General features: G+C 40.5%; 1 protein-coding gene across 1 annotated transcript in view; it reads left to right on the plus strand.

Moving 5' to 3' along the window:
• Window positions 1–309: 309 nt before the first annotated feature.
• The window catches only part of LOC138015091 (FRAS1-related extracellular matrix protein 2-like), a 31,321-nt gene continuing 14,350 nt past the window's right edge, over window positions 310–17,280 (plus strand). The window contains exons 1-3 of the mRNA XM_068862008.1: window positions 310–4,532; window positions 12,611–12,946; window positions 13,852–16,344. Of these exons, the coding sequence (XP_068718109.1) occupies window positions 1,946–4,532; window positions 12,611–12,946; window positions 13,852–16,344 (5,416 nt within the window). The 5' untranslated portion in view covers window positions 310–1,945. The remainder of the gene's footprint in view (window positions 4,533–12,610; window positions 12,947–13,851; window positions 16,345–17,280) is intronic.

The raw sequence follows: 17,280 nt of genomic DNA on the forward strand, positions 1-17,280 counted from the left end.
ATCGTCAAAAATACAATTTCTTCAAGAGAGACGTCTTTGATATTCCTAGAGGAATAAGTGATATGAAGAAGAAGCCAAAGCACTAGGTCAACATATTCAGATATCCAAATTCAGCTCAGTCATTAGGGATCGTGGCACTTGTCAAGGTAACTCAGGTTTATCGATGATATCTCTGATTATTGAGGGAATCAAGTCATTTTGCGTCAAGAAGGTCAATTTGAAAATGTCACTTTTGATAGGAAAAAATTCCAAGGAAGCGAGAGAGAGAGGTAGAGAGAATAAAGTCCGTGTAGGATAACGACCGCAAGAAAAGCTCTCTTGATTTTTAATGCTTCATTTCTTTTAGTAATGAAGAACGTATGTGCAATTAAAACCTATCTCATACATGACTTAAATTAGTGTTCAAATGTGGTTGGAAAGGGGTTAAAATCCCATGTTTTTTCGGTAAATGATCTTAGTTCGGAGAAAAGTATTTATCCTTGTGTCTCTGACGAAAGTAGACAAATTCGCCCACGTTTAACTCTCCAATGGGCAAAGTGACAAATAATGGACCGTTTGACTTCTCACGTTTCGTTTTACACCTCTACGTCGAAATTTCCGCCGCGCTGAAAAGACTGCAGCATGTGTTTGAAAACGATTTCATTTTCTGAAATGAAATTCAGTTGTAACCTTTTGTAGATGATCCTCTTTTCACTACTGGGATATATTGTCACACTTTATTACTTCTTAGAACGAAATACTACCGTCTTTCGTCACCGAACCTCTTGGCAAGTAGAAACAAGCTCATTACAAAAAAAAAAGGATTAGCCAGATGTGACACTGTGTCAAATTATTTTTGGAATGAAATACCGACAGATAAAAAGTTAAATCAAGCAGAAGTTGGTTTTACTGCTCAAACACGGTGAAACTGCCAGTAAGCCGTATTGTTTTTGAGGGATACAATTTGTAAATGTGTAGATATTACATGGTTTTAGTCACTGGAAAGTCCGTCAGTTACTGTACAAGGCAACCAGCTTCTTCGTTCTTTTTGCGTCACTAAATAATGGTCTCTTGGTCTATTGGTGTGATAATGACAGAAAGATATGAGGCTTAGGTCAGCATAAGCTGTGCTGAGAACAATCGATTAGAGTGCAACAGAGCTGACTTCCGCAAACCACTTGATGTAAAACAATCAAAATGTGAACTTAATTAAATCCTATGCGCGGGTGGGTTATTCAAGTCCCTTGACGACTTTTAAAACCTTGGGAAAACAATAGAAAATATCAGATATTTTTGATTGTCTCCTTAAGCCGGCCCTAAAGAACTTTAGCTCCTTCGTACCTTTTCAATCTACTTATCAAATGGTTTTCTTTTTCAGTAGCGTGTGCCGGCGCCGAGGAAAATGAAAATAAATTTTCGGAATCGAAGGGATTTAAAAGTCGCCTAATTGACTGGCTAGATTGATGGACTCACGGCGCGATCACACTCTCTCCTTTGACACCGTCATGATTATGGAAGCGTGACATTTACCTTAGCCAGACAAAAGTTAACTTTAGCCAAACCCGATAAACGCCAAGAGTATTTCCGTTTCTAAAGCCACATTCAACCTCTGATACATTTTTATTTTGTACTTAGGAGCGCGGAGGACGGTTGGTCGTCTGAGGTTAGCGTAATATTTTTCAAATATCACACTCTTTCACAGAGCGCATCGAATCGCGCTGTCAATTTGAGGTCGGTTAGATAAAGGTGTAAATTGAATCTTTCAGATCGGTGATATACAGTCATAAAATTTTTGTCCGTGTTGGTTTCCGGTAACATTATTAACCTCGTGTAGAAACATTTGGTCGGGGACTTTCTCAAGTGACGCGCTCCTGTGCGGTACATTTTCCGGAGACCGAGCGCACGACAAAGATCAGCCTACCGCGACCAGTTTGAAATAGCTAAGCATCAACGAAGAGTTAAGACAATGGACATCGCCACGAGCCTGGTGTTTGTTGTATGCGTTCTTGAACTTGTCTTTTATTGCAACGGATTTGCTCGTGTGACCAAGTTATCTATGATCACCGTTGAATTAGGTCGGTCAGCGCTGGTGGATCCACAACGCGATCTCCAAATCACATATCCCGAAGGCGCTGTGTGCAGAGTCGTTGTCTTACGAACTGACCCCTTATCCCAACGAGTAGGATTTTTGACACCCGACACATTCCCTTGTGGTTTCTCTTTCGGCGATGTACAGTACTCGCACTTGGGGTCGAAGTTTTTCATGCAAGATTTCGTCAAGCTCCAAATCCGTGTCGATACCGACACGGAGACTCGTTTAATTCCACTCAATCTTCGCGTGACAGTTTCATTCACGGGTATGGAAATCATCAAGAAAAACGAGCCCATCAAAGTGTTAGAACTCGGCGGTACGTCCTCGCAAATAAACAGTGCCGTACTTCAGTTCAAAGAAGACCGAACCAAAACCTGCACTGTAACGTTACTCGACGGGGCCATTCCTAGGTATGGCAAGCTTGTTAACGCAACAATGGACCAAGGAAACTCTGCTCAATTTGACTGTCAAGAATTTCTACAGTCCAATATTCGTTATAAACACACAGAGAGGTCATCGTCCAATCGGGATTTTATTCCAGCGGTTGTTGAAATGCTCGATCCAAACACGGACCGAATCCAGAGGGAATACTTTCAGATACTTGTGCGTATTATGGTCGCCCGATCGAATCAGAGGCCGGTTGCATCGTTTGAATCTTCCCATACTGTAGAGGTTAGCCAGTACTCTATTGCACCGATAACGTCTGACATCTTAGCGGCAACTGACACGGAAACAGAGACCGGTGATGTAATTTTTAATATCACTCAAGCGTTACAACCAGTCGAAGGCTCTTTAGTAAACACAGATGACCCTTATCAGCCGCTGACAGCATTTTATCAGAGAGATATCGAACAGTTAAAGATTGCGTATAGACCGCCCTCAACACAGAGTGACCAACGTCGGATGTTTCAAGTGGTGCTTGAAGCTGTAGACACGGAAGGAGCTAAAAGTGAACAAATATTGTTACTTATCATGGTAAAACCTACCAATTACAAGGCTCCTGTGGTTACTAAAAATACGGGTTTGAGTCTGTTTGAGGGACAGTCGCGAAACTTGACCGAAGAACTCAATCTGGCCATTGCTGATAAGGACAATTTTAACGAAGTAAGGGTACAAGTTATCAGCGGTTTGCGCCATGGCGAACTAAGAATTATGGGACATAAAGTGGACACTTTTATGGCGACTGATTTGCAAATACCTGTTATAAATTATTGCCATGATAATTCTGATACATACAGTGACAACATCATTTTCCAAATGACAGACGGCGAACACCAAGTTACGTTTCTTTTTCCGATTACCATTGGCCCTGTGGACGATACTGCCCCGACACTGGTTCGCAACACTGGCCTGGTATTGGACGAAGGTGGTGTTGGACTGATCGACCAGTACATGTTAACTGCAACGGACGTCGACTCAGAGGATAGTAAAATTCAATTTAAAGCCGTGACCACTGCTGACTCCGCAGGAAATTCAGGCTCTGCGCTTTTTCAAGACAGCAAGATTGGTGTGTTGTGTTTGCGCACACGAGATGCACCTCTGGAAAATGACACCTGGGTTTTGCAAGACGATGGCTTTTACGAAAAGAACGTCTCTCAATTCTCTCAATCCGATATCGAGAACAGAAGGCTCTATTACCGCCACCTTGGAGGCGAGTATTTTCACCATGAAATTCCATTCATCTTGCTTGATCAGGCTGAAAACCCAAACAGTTCTCCCATAAAAACTTTCCAGGTAACTATTAGGCGAGTGGATGATCTTCCACCAACTCTGTTTCCCGGATGTGTGCTTGAGTTAAACGCTGAAGAGTATGGATTGACATATCTCACTGAAGATGTGTTACTTTATACAGATAGAGATTCTAATGACGACGAAATCACATTTCACATCACAAAAGGACCGTACTTTATCGACGAAAACAGCAATATCTCGTTGTTTGCTGGAGACATTATCGTCGCTGACGCGAAGACCACGGTATCAAAATTCACCCAATTTCAAGTGCGCCACAGAAAAGTAGCTTTCAAGTCTGCTGACCTGGAACTTGGCACTCGAACCAGGTATGCACAGTTCGTGTTTTCCGTATCAGACTTGTCGGGCAATGCGATTAAAAACCAAATTTTTCGAGTCGTGTTGAGGCCAGTGAACAACCAAGCTCCTAGAGCCATTGTCAAGCCATTGAAAGTAACAGAACTGAGTAACGCTATTATAGGAAGCCAGCAGTTGAGGGTTTTTGATGCAGACACTCCAAACAGTGGAATATCATTCACTCTGATTTCTGCTCCTCGTTACGGTGTTCTTCTCAAAGATGACCGAGAAATCCAAACTCTTGATACTTTTACTGTCCAGGATGTGGCGACCTCCCGGGTTTCCTATGAGCACTTGATTAAAGGGGAAGCCAGTGACGAGATTGGGATGACTGTCGATGACCGTGCACAGAGAACCAGCTTTCTGCTAGAGATTAGTAAGTACTGTTTTATTGTTCAATATCTAAAAAAAAGTGATTCTTGTGGAAAGTACCAAAACTCTTTGTCAATAGCGGCCATGCTGATGATATATGAAATATGAAATATATCATATATTGAACTGCGGATATGAAGTCAAGTTAAGCTATGATCCTCGCAGTTATGAACGCAATTGCGAGGATCATAGCTTCACTTGAGGAGACTTTGTGATGTTAGTTTTCTGTATTCCGAGACATGACCAGGTGATCTGGTGACGTAATTCGGAAGACTGGGGAGAAGAGAAAGAGGACACTTCGTGACGCTTATCGAAATCCGCGAGTATCTAATTCTTTGCATATCTGGACAAAACTCGAAAAAGTACTTTATGACTATCTGTTCATTTGGAGACGTTTTCCGCCCTGTTCCCGCTTATCTATTATATTCCCACCCGGATGCAAGCTCACCCTAACCCCAGTGATCATTAGCGTGATTTTACTCCGGGATTGAGCTTTATCAACTATTCGTGTGCCAAAACAAATTGCCTTGGATAGAAGTTAACTGTTTCGTTTGAAGATTTAAAGTGTACTGACTTGATCAGGGTAGTAACTCCCTTCCACAAAATTGTTACGTTTTGAGACTGTTTCATCTGGTCAAATTTTACATGATTTTAGGATGATGTGGTAGTTATTTTTGGCCTTACTCGTGGAACTTAGACTGAGAAGAGCCGATCCAAGTCTACGTCAGGTTTAATTCCCAGCAGGGGTTCGAAGGACAATACTTGGGTTTCTACTTTTGTCGGGTTATTTTTTACGCGCACACGGAACGGATTGTTTGCAATCAAGGATTAAAAGCAAATCGAGTGAATCACAAGAATATAAACTTTATTAAGATAGCTGTAACAGTATAGACATAACTCGGAGCTCAGAGCACACTTAGGAGCACATCAAAAGATTCGCTGTTTGAAATGGAAGGGTTTTAAATAATGAATCGGGATAAGCCTTCCTGTTGTGGAAAGGTCGTACACAAATACAGACGGGCGTCCTTCTGTTTTGTCGCACTATTCGACTTTGTTCTCGAGGCCACAAGTATTTTAATAAGGAAACAGTGCGACTACGCTGTCTGTTGGAAAAAATCTCTTACGTCCTCCACTCACTCTGTGTTACTGCTAAAGCCGAAACCAGACATTTCGTGATGCTACCGAAAAAGGGGGTTTTCATCTTTAGAGAATTTACTACACAAACAAGCAGAACATACTATGCAAGAGGCTTTACATTAATAGGTTTAATCGTAAAGAAACTAACCAAACTCACAAGAAATATCTGAAAGCAGTGCTTCGTGTGTGGGTTTAGTAATTTGGCTTGAATTATAGAATGGCTGCCAGATGTTTAGACTTGCAAGCGTTTCATTTCCTATTTAGCGTTAAATCCCTGCTGGAGTTCATAGAAGTAAACATGGATTTACACTGTTGCCGTCGTGTAAATAAGACCGTGCATAAGTAATGACGACTATACCTGGAAAAATTGACGACATCTTACTGTTTTCTTTCCCGATTGTTCAACTCTGTTATGTTATGTTTTGGAAACGTAGTCAGATACCAAAAATGCTGTCTTAGAGGTTCTTGCAGAGAAGACAACAGCGAATGTACGATAGCCGGCCACTCATTTGCATATGAAGTGCGCGTATTCTTCACGATACCGCTACATGAACACAATGGTTGCCGGGTATTCTGCAACCTCGTTTCCAGGGCTTTTCTCCGCCCACCCTACTCTCGGCAGAGAAAAGCCCTGGGGTATTCTGCAGTTACTCTACGTAATGTACGATACTGGAAAATGAAAATAAGGAGCCTGGGGATAATTTTTTCTCATTTACCAGGCGCTTTCGTGGGCCTTATTTTACGTGCGTAAATGCTTGCAAGTTAGCCTCAATTTCATGCCGGACTAGGTATCATAGGTCCGTAATGAGTCCTCATAGAGTCATAAAGAGAAAAAATAATGAAAAGTGCAATGTGCCGTCTTTTAAGTTCGCTGACTTCGCTATGAAGTTCAAGATGTATCTGCAGAGGACTCAAATTTTGCCCGTTTGGCATTGAAATTTTAGTCAGATGGGGCAAGCTCAACCCCCGGGCGCTTTTCTCTGGCTTTGTAGGTGTCCAGGGAAAAGCACCCTGGGGGCGAGGTTGCAGATGGGGTTCTTTATTGGAGCGTGATTTATTGGGGTGAAGCTTTCCTTCTCAATGCTTTCTTTTTAAACGTAAAGGCGCCCTTTCATCACAAGCGGAATTGTCCAGAGTTAGCAGACTTGGGGCAATACCCTAATAGCTAAGCAAGCTGTTGGCGACAATTTGCGTTGAAGTTGGCCTCTAGATCTGATCTTGCTAACTTTTTCTACCCAACATATTCTGCGGAACTTTTCCGTCTGCAATGAATCGACAGACAACTTAATTCTACGTTTTCTAACTTGGGAAACCTCAAACGCTGCTTGGTGTAATTTTTTTGTGTTCAACATCAATCAGTACAAAAGATTTATTGATTGAAGTAGAAACAAACACTCCCAGTCCGGATAGAAATACTTTCCTTCGATCAACTCGCCCTCTATTACAGAACTGCGCTTTATTTACACCATCATTTCTCCGCTTGAAACGCTATCTATTAGATTTATGGAGATCTGATCTATAAAAACTGGGGACGTCTTTTCCTATTTGCCTTATAGGGCTGCCCTAGACGGATTAACTCTGCACAATTTCTCATAAGTGTTGTATCAGGACCGTGATTTAAATTCGCGTAATGTTGTTTTTTCCGGCTATAAAGTTGAAATACTAGTGATTTAACTACAATTACAATTAGAGCGAGTTTCAATCGAGTGTCGTATAACCAAAACCAAAGTAATTACTTTGGTCAATCAAAAAGGACGGAGACAATCCGGTAAACCAATCAAAACTCGAAGTAATTACTCTAAGCCACGATTGGTTTTGGTTTCACTTCTGATTGGTTGAAAAAATGGCGCGAGGAATTTCAACCAATCAATGAATGAAGTAATGCAAAACCAAAGCAATTCGCTAATTACTTTCGACACTCAATTGAAAACCGCTGTATGGTCGCACGAGAACTTTGTGTCCGGGCTTGTCTTAAATTCCATAATTGACTTCTTCGTCCTAACCGTAGGCGAGAATTCGCTTACTAATTAGCTTAATAAATGAACTTTATTTCAGTGTCAATTGATTCAACATTGAAGCACTAATTGGGGAATCAACAAAGCAAAACGAGCGTAAATTTTTTTGAGAATAGGAGAAATTCGGAGAGGCGCGAGAAAAGTCTTCCAAAGCAGAGATGAGTACCAATCAACAAACGCAACGCCCATATGACGTCAATTCAGGAAATTGTTTCCAGGCCACATTTTAAAATGGCAAACGGCTCTCACCATACCGCACAACGCCGACGTTGCTCGTCGTTATATAGTTTGTTTATGTCTTCCAAGGCGAGCAAAGTGAAGAAAATAAGTTCAGACTCGAGCTCAATGATAGACTATGCGGCCGTTTGCACAAAGATATCCACCCTCTAAATCTTCCCCCCTTAAAATGTTGCTTAAATCAGCCAACTTTAGCACATTTAATCAGAGTGTCTTTGTTCATATTCCGATGCAAGTCAATTATCATTTCCTCCCTTTTTCGGCTTTTTCAATGTTAGTAACTTAATATCTTGTTGAGTCATTGCTTGAATGAATGAGTTGCAGAAATTAAACTTTTTATGTTATCGTTACAGCACAATGTTTTTTTCAGAAGTGAAAATTAAGGAAAAGAACAACACAATCCGTTCTTACGTCACGTTTCGATGATGTTTTGTGTTGCATTGGCTCAGAGATACGACAAGAAGTGCAAAAACCTTCAATTTTTATACCCAAACTCGTAATTTAAGTTAATTTTTACATTTAAAGGATTAAAACTGGAAGGAAATTAAAAAGCGCAAAGTATTTTCATTACAGATCCAAATCCAATGAATTTAAAGGCATTTACAAATCCCTGTCATCACTTGCATTTTAGTGTTTTCTAGTTACGGAAAGGCATATTTTTATCATTTTCAGAAATTTTCTTCATAGCTTTGGTTGGGATAAATCCTTCTAATCCATGTAGGATGAAGTTAGGATAAAACCGATTAATCTGATCAAAAGAGATTAATTCCTACACGTAGAGACGGTGATAAACAAATTGACGCCTTTCAATTATTCCTTATTTGTACTACTGTGCTATAATTGTGGGAAATTGTTTTATTTGTCAATTTCCCTGAAGTCCAAGTTCATCTTCGCCTTTGCGGTGAAAGTTTAGTTTCGTGAGTTTATGTAAGTAATGAATAAGTTTCTTTGAACCTGATACGTCTTTTCAACATATCATGGATTAAAATCCTTTCTCATTAACGCCTTTTATAGTTTCTACAATACACGCTGCGCAATAGCATACCTTGAAACTATTTCAATCCAATGAAAGACTGCAAATAAGTCGCCCCTTGATAAAACAAAATCTCGTTTCCTCAGTGTAATCTGCTTATAGTACAGGGGTGAATGCAATGGAGGGTTCAGATACCTTGTACCTCCTTTTTTATTTCCAGGTAAAGTGTATGAAAAGTTGGAAACATATGGGTTTCGTAGCTGGAGTCACAGAGAAGTCTAGGAATAGTGTTTTTAATCAGTGATTTTCCGCTTCTGGCAGTAAAATTTCGGCAAACAGATAAGAGTGTGAATGAATCACTGAATTAGTGACCTAAAGAGAACGTAGACTTGCTAGACCAGCGCGTGGGTTTGTTTATTTTCAGGAGCAGCATGAGCTCGACGCCGGAGTGATGAGTTATGCAATAACGAGATTATACTCGATTCCAGACATTCTTCCTTAGAATAATAAATATATGTAAAGTACAATTTATTTTTAAACAAATTACAGGAAATAGGAATCCAAGACAAATCCTTTTTCAACGCAATTTACTGTAGAATATAGTCTTCAAGTCTGGAATGAGTTATTCACTTAAAAAAAAGAATGACATACGCAGTTGTTGAAGTTTGCGTGCCGTGAAGCAATTCAGTTTTTGGCAAGGAATGTGATCTTGAAAAATGTTGAATAAATGTGTTTAGTAATGTAATTATACGCGGAGGATCTGTTTAAAAAAAAAAACGGCAATCTATGCCAACATATTCCTAAAGCCGCAGGCAAAAGGACTCGAACCCCTGTCCAAAAACAGAATAATTGGCTTTATTTATTTAAACCAGGTCCTGTGACATTTAGCGTTTCTAAAGACTGGGTGGCCGGCAAAGTCAGGGGAAAAGGAAGTAGTAAACGAAAGGAAAATAAAAGAGGAAAAACAGGAAAAGCGACAGCTATTATATGGGAGGGATGGGAGTGAAGGTGGTTAATTTGTATGGGCGCAGGTCATACAACATGGACGCCCTGCTCAGTTGCCTTGAGTGGTCCCGCAGTCATCCGCTTTTCTTGAAAGATAGACAACTGGTTTACCTTCAGCTTTTGGGGTTTTGAAGTCTCACAACGATTTTTAAGTTCTTCTATCAGTTGTTTCGTTGGCGCTGAAAACTATAAGCCGAGCGGTTACTTAATGTTACTAATAGCGAGGAAAGGCGAAGTTGTGTAATTATCATCCATGTAACCAAGAGAATTATTTTCTCTTGGTTGTAAATAATAACCCACTGAACACGGAATCGATTCGAGGTAAGACTGGACAGAAGCCAAGTAAAACATCTCCGTAATCTTGCATCGAAACACGCATATTTAGGCAGTGATGTTGAAGGGGAACTGGTGACAACGTTGGCCCTCAACTAACGTGTCCTGGGTTCGATTAGATGCGTAGAGTATTTCCCAGACCTCTATGCGCCACAGCAACCGTGAAATTTAGGAAACCTCGCAATTTTTTCTAGCCTTTTGCATATTAAAACGTGCTAGATTCGATTTTTACGTTTACTGTACTATTATTCTTTTTTATTATTTTCTTAACACATACGGCGCAGGTTTTACTTTGAAAAAGCTATTGAAACTCTCAAAAATACACGATTTCCTTCGATGCGGGAATTTTGTTTCCCGTGGAACATTGAGGGTCTCGGGGAAACAAAACTCACTATTTCACTTGGGGTCAGTCATTAAGTGGTTATTGTTAGCGTCATAAAGATATGCAGTAAATGCGTATACTTATCTTGATGAGCTTTTTTTTTAACTCGATTTTTGTTGGTTGCACTATATTTCAGTTAGGGAACTCCTAGTTTACTTTTTTGGGTCTCCTATTTTTTTCCACATCGTTGAATTAAGTGACACCTTAGTTCGGTTAATGACAGCTGAGATACTGTGCGGTTAAGAAACTTGCAGAGATCTCTTGCTGTCCCTTAATTTATACCGCATGCTTCTAATATAAGTGGCAAACAAGATTTTAATTAAAAACTGATGCTTTCGAAAATAAGGGCTGAGGATCAGCTGACACAGATTTTAAAAAAAAATTTGTTTAAGTGTCAAGTGTATTAAGCGAAAAAAAAAACCCGGCAAAAACTAAATCAAATCAACTCACATCGAATTGGAGGTTGGGGAAGACCGGAGTACCCGGAGAATAACCCCTCGGAGCAGGATAGAGAACCAACACAATCAACCCATATATGACGCCAAGTCTCGGAATCGCACCCGGGGCAACATTGGTGGGAGGCGAGTGCTCTCTGCACCACTGCGCCATCCCTGCTCACAAACTGTACTGTTATCTACGACCGGAACAAACAAGAGCGAGGCTACGCTATATCAAATAAATGAAACTGATAAAAGAACACATCAGCTGACAGGCATTCTCTCTTAACTAGAGAATTTGGTTGTGTCAATTAAGGTGGTAGAAGTGATTGACCACTGTAGGAAAGGTTTGAAGGACTGGCGCCCAAATTGTCAGCTTTGTAATCTCCCTTTGGTTGTCGATTCACTTGTATCAACTCGTCTGATACAGACGTGTTTCACTCGCCCACCGACGCAGAACCACAGTTTCTTAAGAAAGTAACACCCTTGGATGCTTTAACACAAAAGTTTGCCTCAGGGCAGGCATGCAGCATGCAGGGACTCAAGGACATCGCCTGAGAGTTTGTTCACTCAAGGTTGAACTTAAGAAGCGCGTGATCTTAAGGTGTTAAAAATTACGAAGATTTCTGTACGTTTATCTGCGGATAAAAAAGATTAAATGTTAATTAAACTATAATCCGCAAACATCGATCATCATGCTTGTCGAATTTTAATTTTACCACAATTGCTTGTAATCTCGCAAACTGATTGGCTAATTTTCCGTTGTCGATAAGAGTTTAGACAACGCTGCTCGAGTCAATTTGTCATGCAATGTAATAGCCAATCAGGAACGCCCATTTTGGGAAATAAACTTATCATATTGCGAGAAAGTTTTAGACAACGCTTGCTCTTTCTTCGTGTCATGATTTTGGTCACACTCTGAAATAAAAACTTTCCTTGGCGTTAAATATTGAGTTAAAAAACAAATCGAATGAGGTTCAGCGTTGTCTGTACTCTTATCGAAAAAGATATTCTTCATCAGTGGTCGAAATTACAAAATTACAAGCAATTGTGGTAAAAATATTCAGGTGATCATTATATATATATATATACATATCGCGTTTAAAAAAACTCTGATTACGGTAGAACCAAGTTTCAAAATTGCTTTTCATTTCCGTCCTCTTAAGTCGAAAAACGGATCTCTTCGCAAAGGATAAGAAAAACGATTACTGAACAAAAATAGTTGCATTTAAGATGATGGCAAAACTGAGAACGATGACGACGACAGAAAAGGATATAACTGACATTACTCACACTGTAGACACGCCATACGACTTAGCGCGCAAAATCGCACGAAGTCTCACTGTCGCCGCACCAAGTGTGACTGTGTCCAAGATTGTCTTCATTGTTTCGTGCCACAAAATCGCTCGTAATCGATCGATTTGCATTCTAGGTGCAGTGCGTTTGCAATATGTGACATCTTGCGGCGATCGCTGGCACAGTTTATGACTTTCAATTCCTACCTACCTACCTACCTACCTACCCGATGGCCAAATCAGTAATAGCGTGATATTTTTGTTCCAGTTATCACACCACAGAAGCCAAACGTCACAGGTCACGTATACAACATGACAGTCAGAGTCAAAGAACACTCCAGAGAAGCCATCAAAATGCGTAAGACATCTCAAGGCCCACATGACGCTGATATACGTCTGCGCATCGAAACGCCACCTCGGGTTGGTAGAATTTTACGTGAAGGAAAAACGAGCCACGAGTTTACCGTCCAGGACTTGGAAAATGGTCTCATATTTTACGAACACACAGGAAGAGAAACTGGGCTCCGTGGGGACTTAGATCACTTTAATTTGACTCTATTAAATGAAACAGAGACCTGGATTCGCGAGGGGCGAAGATATGAAGGTAAAAGCTATCCATATATCTAACTTATGGTATTACAAGTTGGGGCAGTGCCTGTAAAACAAAGTTACAAAAGATAAAAAAAAGAAACAGAACAAATGTGTAATTAGCATATTCTTTGCTCACAGTAGGGGTAGTGCTATGTCCTACTTCAATCTTCTACAAATCTTCACACTCGAAAACATTTACAAATTTAAATTAGCCCTTTTTATACATAAAATTAAAAGTGATCTCAAAAACATCCCAGCACTATTTTCTGGAACTCTTACACTAGCCTCTGAGATTCAAAGCTATAATACCAGATTTGCGACTAATTTTAATATCTATCGACCAAGTATAAGTAATAATTATGGTGCTACTACTTTTTCTTTTGCAGCATCAAAAATCTGGGAAAGTATTCCCTCAGAATTAAAAAAACTATCCCATAATTATTTTTATAAAGAATACAAACTGTATCTTCTGACTACTCAATCTGTCTTCTCAGTGTAGTCTCCCCATATCCTGTTTATTTTATTAATACGTACTACAAATTGATGTTTTTTATATATTATGTAATATATGTATTAATTATATAACCTATTCGCACTTTACTTGAACTTTTACGTTGAACCCGACGGTAGCAGAGCCAATCTACGCACACCTTTGAGAAAATAATGATATAAGTGTTAAAATATTTGTAGAAAGCAGGAGAAAGTAAGAGAAAGTAGTAGAAAAAGATCAGTTAAGATGAAAGAAAACCGGATTGTTCAGAAGCTATGTGCTGCATAGAAAATATAGTAAATAAATAAACTGCAAAAAATACAATGAACACAATTCAAGGCAAACGAGCACTGCAACATCTAGGTAGCACATAGATCTACATCATGACAGTGGAAACTTATCGCTGTCATTTTTTTTCTACGTTTCAGGTGTTGAAGTGGTAACTATGATCCTACCAGTCGATAGCCAGCCACCCGTGGTTAGAATTCAACAGCTAGTTGTACAGGAAGGAGGCGCAGCAAAACTGACGTCACGTCACTTGACAATCACGGACCCGGACACTCCAGATAGTGACGTCACCTGCATCATCGATGTTCAGCCGACAGTAGGCTTCTTGGAGAATGCCACACCCTCCCCCGGATCAGAGATAAGCAATACAGGCAAGCGTGTCGCATCATTCACCATCGATGATATCGAAGCGGGAAACTTAAACTACGTGCAAAATGTTTTCGAGGGTACAGAACCGACAATGGACTGGATAGCCTTTTACTGTACAGACGGCAAGAACCCTTCTCGGCGTCATCTTCTCAAAATCGAGATTCAACCGCAAAATGACGAGAAACCTCAAATGTTTACACATGATTTCGTGGTTGACGAGGGAGAGGAGATGATCATTGACGCGGCAGTTCTAAACGCTGTGGACAAAGATGAACCTCTTGATGAATTGTTCTTTATGGTTGTCACGCCACCGCGTCACGGTATGATAACAGATCGCAAAGACGGTGCTACGTCACCAGTTACCATGTTTTCTCTGACACAGATAACGAAAGTTGCTTCAATCGTTTACCAGCATGACGGAAGCGAAAGCACTGAGGACTCTTTCGCTCTTTGCGTCTCTGATGATAAACATAACATCACTCGCACTATACCAGTGTATATCATACCTGTTGACGACGAGGAGCCAGTATTGTCTGTGAACGCGGGATTACGCATTGAGGCTGCAGGTGAAACCAAGACAATCACGCCAAAAAATCTCCAAGCCCAAGATGTCGATTCCCCGGATGACAATATAACATTTATAGTGAGCATCCCTCCTCGCGCAGGGAAGCTTATAAAAATAAAATCGGATGGGGCTGCTGGAGTCTTGCGCAAAGATGAAAGATTCACACAGAAAGACATTAAAGAAAGGCGCATAGTTTACTCGCAGGATGCAAAAATACCTAGCGATAGGGATCAGATCAAATTTGAACTGACTGACGGAAAGAACACACGATTAAATCAAGATTTTTACGTGAAGATATACGCAGGCGATCGTATCCATCCGACAGTCATAAACAAAGGAATTCTTCTAGAACAGAATTCGCGTATGGTTATTTCAACAAATTTTTTAAGTGCTAATGATGAGGGAAGTGACAACGAAAAACTGCGGTATTCGATTATCAGGCAGCCACTTAAGGGGCGTCTAGAACATTTGGACTTTCCCAGGGTACGTCTAACCTCATTCACTCAACTTGATTTGGCAGCGAACAAAATTGTATACGTCCACACCAGCTCTGATGAGGCAACAGCAGATGGCTTTGATTTTGAAGTGTCAGACGGCACAAACAAAGTCCTGCGAAAATTTCTAGTGACTCTTATTAACAGAAATAACAAAAAGCCAGTGCTTACTTCCAACAAGCTTGCGGTGAATGAAGGAGAAAATGTTTTGATTACACCGTTTGAGCTGCGTGCGGAGGATCAGGACACACCAGCCGAAAATATCGTGTACACGGTCACGCGTTTGCCTATGCATGGCTGGATATTGAATGGTGCGTCGCCATCGAGCGTCTTCACGCAAGAAGATATCAACCTCAACCAAATATCTTACGCCCACGATGGAACGGAAGTGAACAAAGACAGCTTTCAAATAGTAATTAGCGATGGAATACATAACGAATTCTTCGTCTTCCCGGAAACCAAAAACCCAGTTCGAGAGGGATATGACATTCCTATTACTATCTTGCCCGTTGACAATCGAATTCCTCAGTTGGTGCTCAACCGAGGAGCAACTAACCTCGATACGTTACCAGGCAACCGACTTGGATTTGTGATCAAAAACTCATACCTGAGGGTGGAGGACCTTGACAGTAACAACTCAGAATTACTTTACACCGTCACATATCAACCAATCAACGGAATCCTTGCAGGAACCGGGCGCTACCATAGCAACACAAGTCTGACAAACTTTACTCAAGCAGACATTGATTGTGGCAACGTAACCTATGTCTTGCGCAGTGGATCAAACGCGACAAACGATGCTTTTGACTTTGAAGTAAATGACCCTGTTGGAAATAAACTTCGCTATCAAAGATTTTCCTTAACCTGGTCTTGGGTTATGCTTGAACGTTTCCATTACGAAATTAACGAAACTGACGGAGTTTTGCACGTTGCCGTCTTTAGGAGGGGCTTTCTAGGGGACGTTTCATTTGTCCGCATTTCTGTCACAGGCCTAACAGCTACCAGAGGCGAGGATTTTTCCCTTATTGGTTCCACGCATGTGCAGTTTAGTCCCGGACAAAGCAGAGCGGAGTCGAAGTTGCGCATAGAGGATGACGGAAAATACGAAGGATATGAAACTTTGAAAGTAGATCTGATCAGTCCCCAGATGTGCGTCATCCGGGAACCCAAAAGTGCTCACGTGGTCATCACAGATCCCGAAGATGGTAAGCTATATAAATGGGCAATGAACAGCCCAATAAATAATTGTTTGCTTGCTGCCTTGAGTGGATAACTCAGTTAGTTGTTAGCGATATCTACCTGTTACCAACCAAGGACAGAGGGATATTTAACAATTAGACCCGTGGCCCTTGAGCGCGAAGGGTCTAATTGTTTTAGTATCACCCAACTAGTCGGGCAGAAAAGGCAATAATAAAGTTAGCAAATGCAAGTTGAAAAATATTTATTTGGGAATAAAACGAAAGAAAGCGTCACGCTTTTCGCTACTCGAGGACTATTACTAAGAGTCCTCTAGTAGCGTATCCAATTATAATGCAGCATTTGCATTAGTACACTAGTTGAGTGACACTAAAAGAAAGATAGTCGTCGTTTGTTTTGGTTGGCATGTTTAAAAAAAGGTTGTTAGTTTTCAACAATAATTATTGACACTTCGTTTGTGTAAAGAGAAAAAAACCCAAATCCTCGTCCAAATGTGTTAAAGTTCCAAATATATGAAACCAGTTTAAAAAATTTAAACTGGTTTGAAAAAAAAAACTTCTCAAACCAAAAACAAAATTAAACCACAGCATATATATATTTATTAAATTCTCAACCTGGGATAATGCAATTCTCGTGCTCAGATTGGTTCACTCAATCTCGGTTATCAGCTCATATACCTTGGTTTGACCTTATATGGTAAAAGGTTGATCTAAGTGTTGCCAAGCTAAAAGTTTTTTCGCCGGAAAGCGAAATTTCTCTCTGAAGAAAGCAGAAAAAAACGTTTTTCTGGACAGCTGGGTTAAATTCCGACGTTTAGAAGTACGCAAAAAGGTAAGAAATGTTTTTGTGACGAGCCTGCGTCTGTCTGACCACAAGGTGTTACGCGACATCGCATCGGTTCTCATCAAGGTTTTTTGATTTCGTTCGGATTTGCTCGCTTTTTT

This window comes from Montipora capricornis, chromosome 9 (genome assembly GCF_036669925.1).
Source record: "Montipora capricornis isolate CH-2021 chromosome 9, ASM3666992v2, whole genome shotgun sequence".
In the NCBI taxonomy this organism is placed as follows: domain Eukaryota; kingdom Metazoa; phylum Cnidaria; class Anthozoa; order Scleractinia; family Acroporidae; genus Montipora; species Montipora capricornis.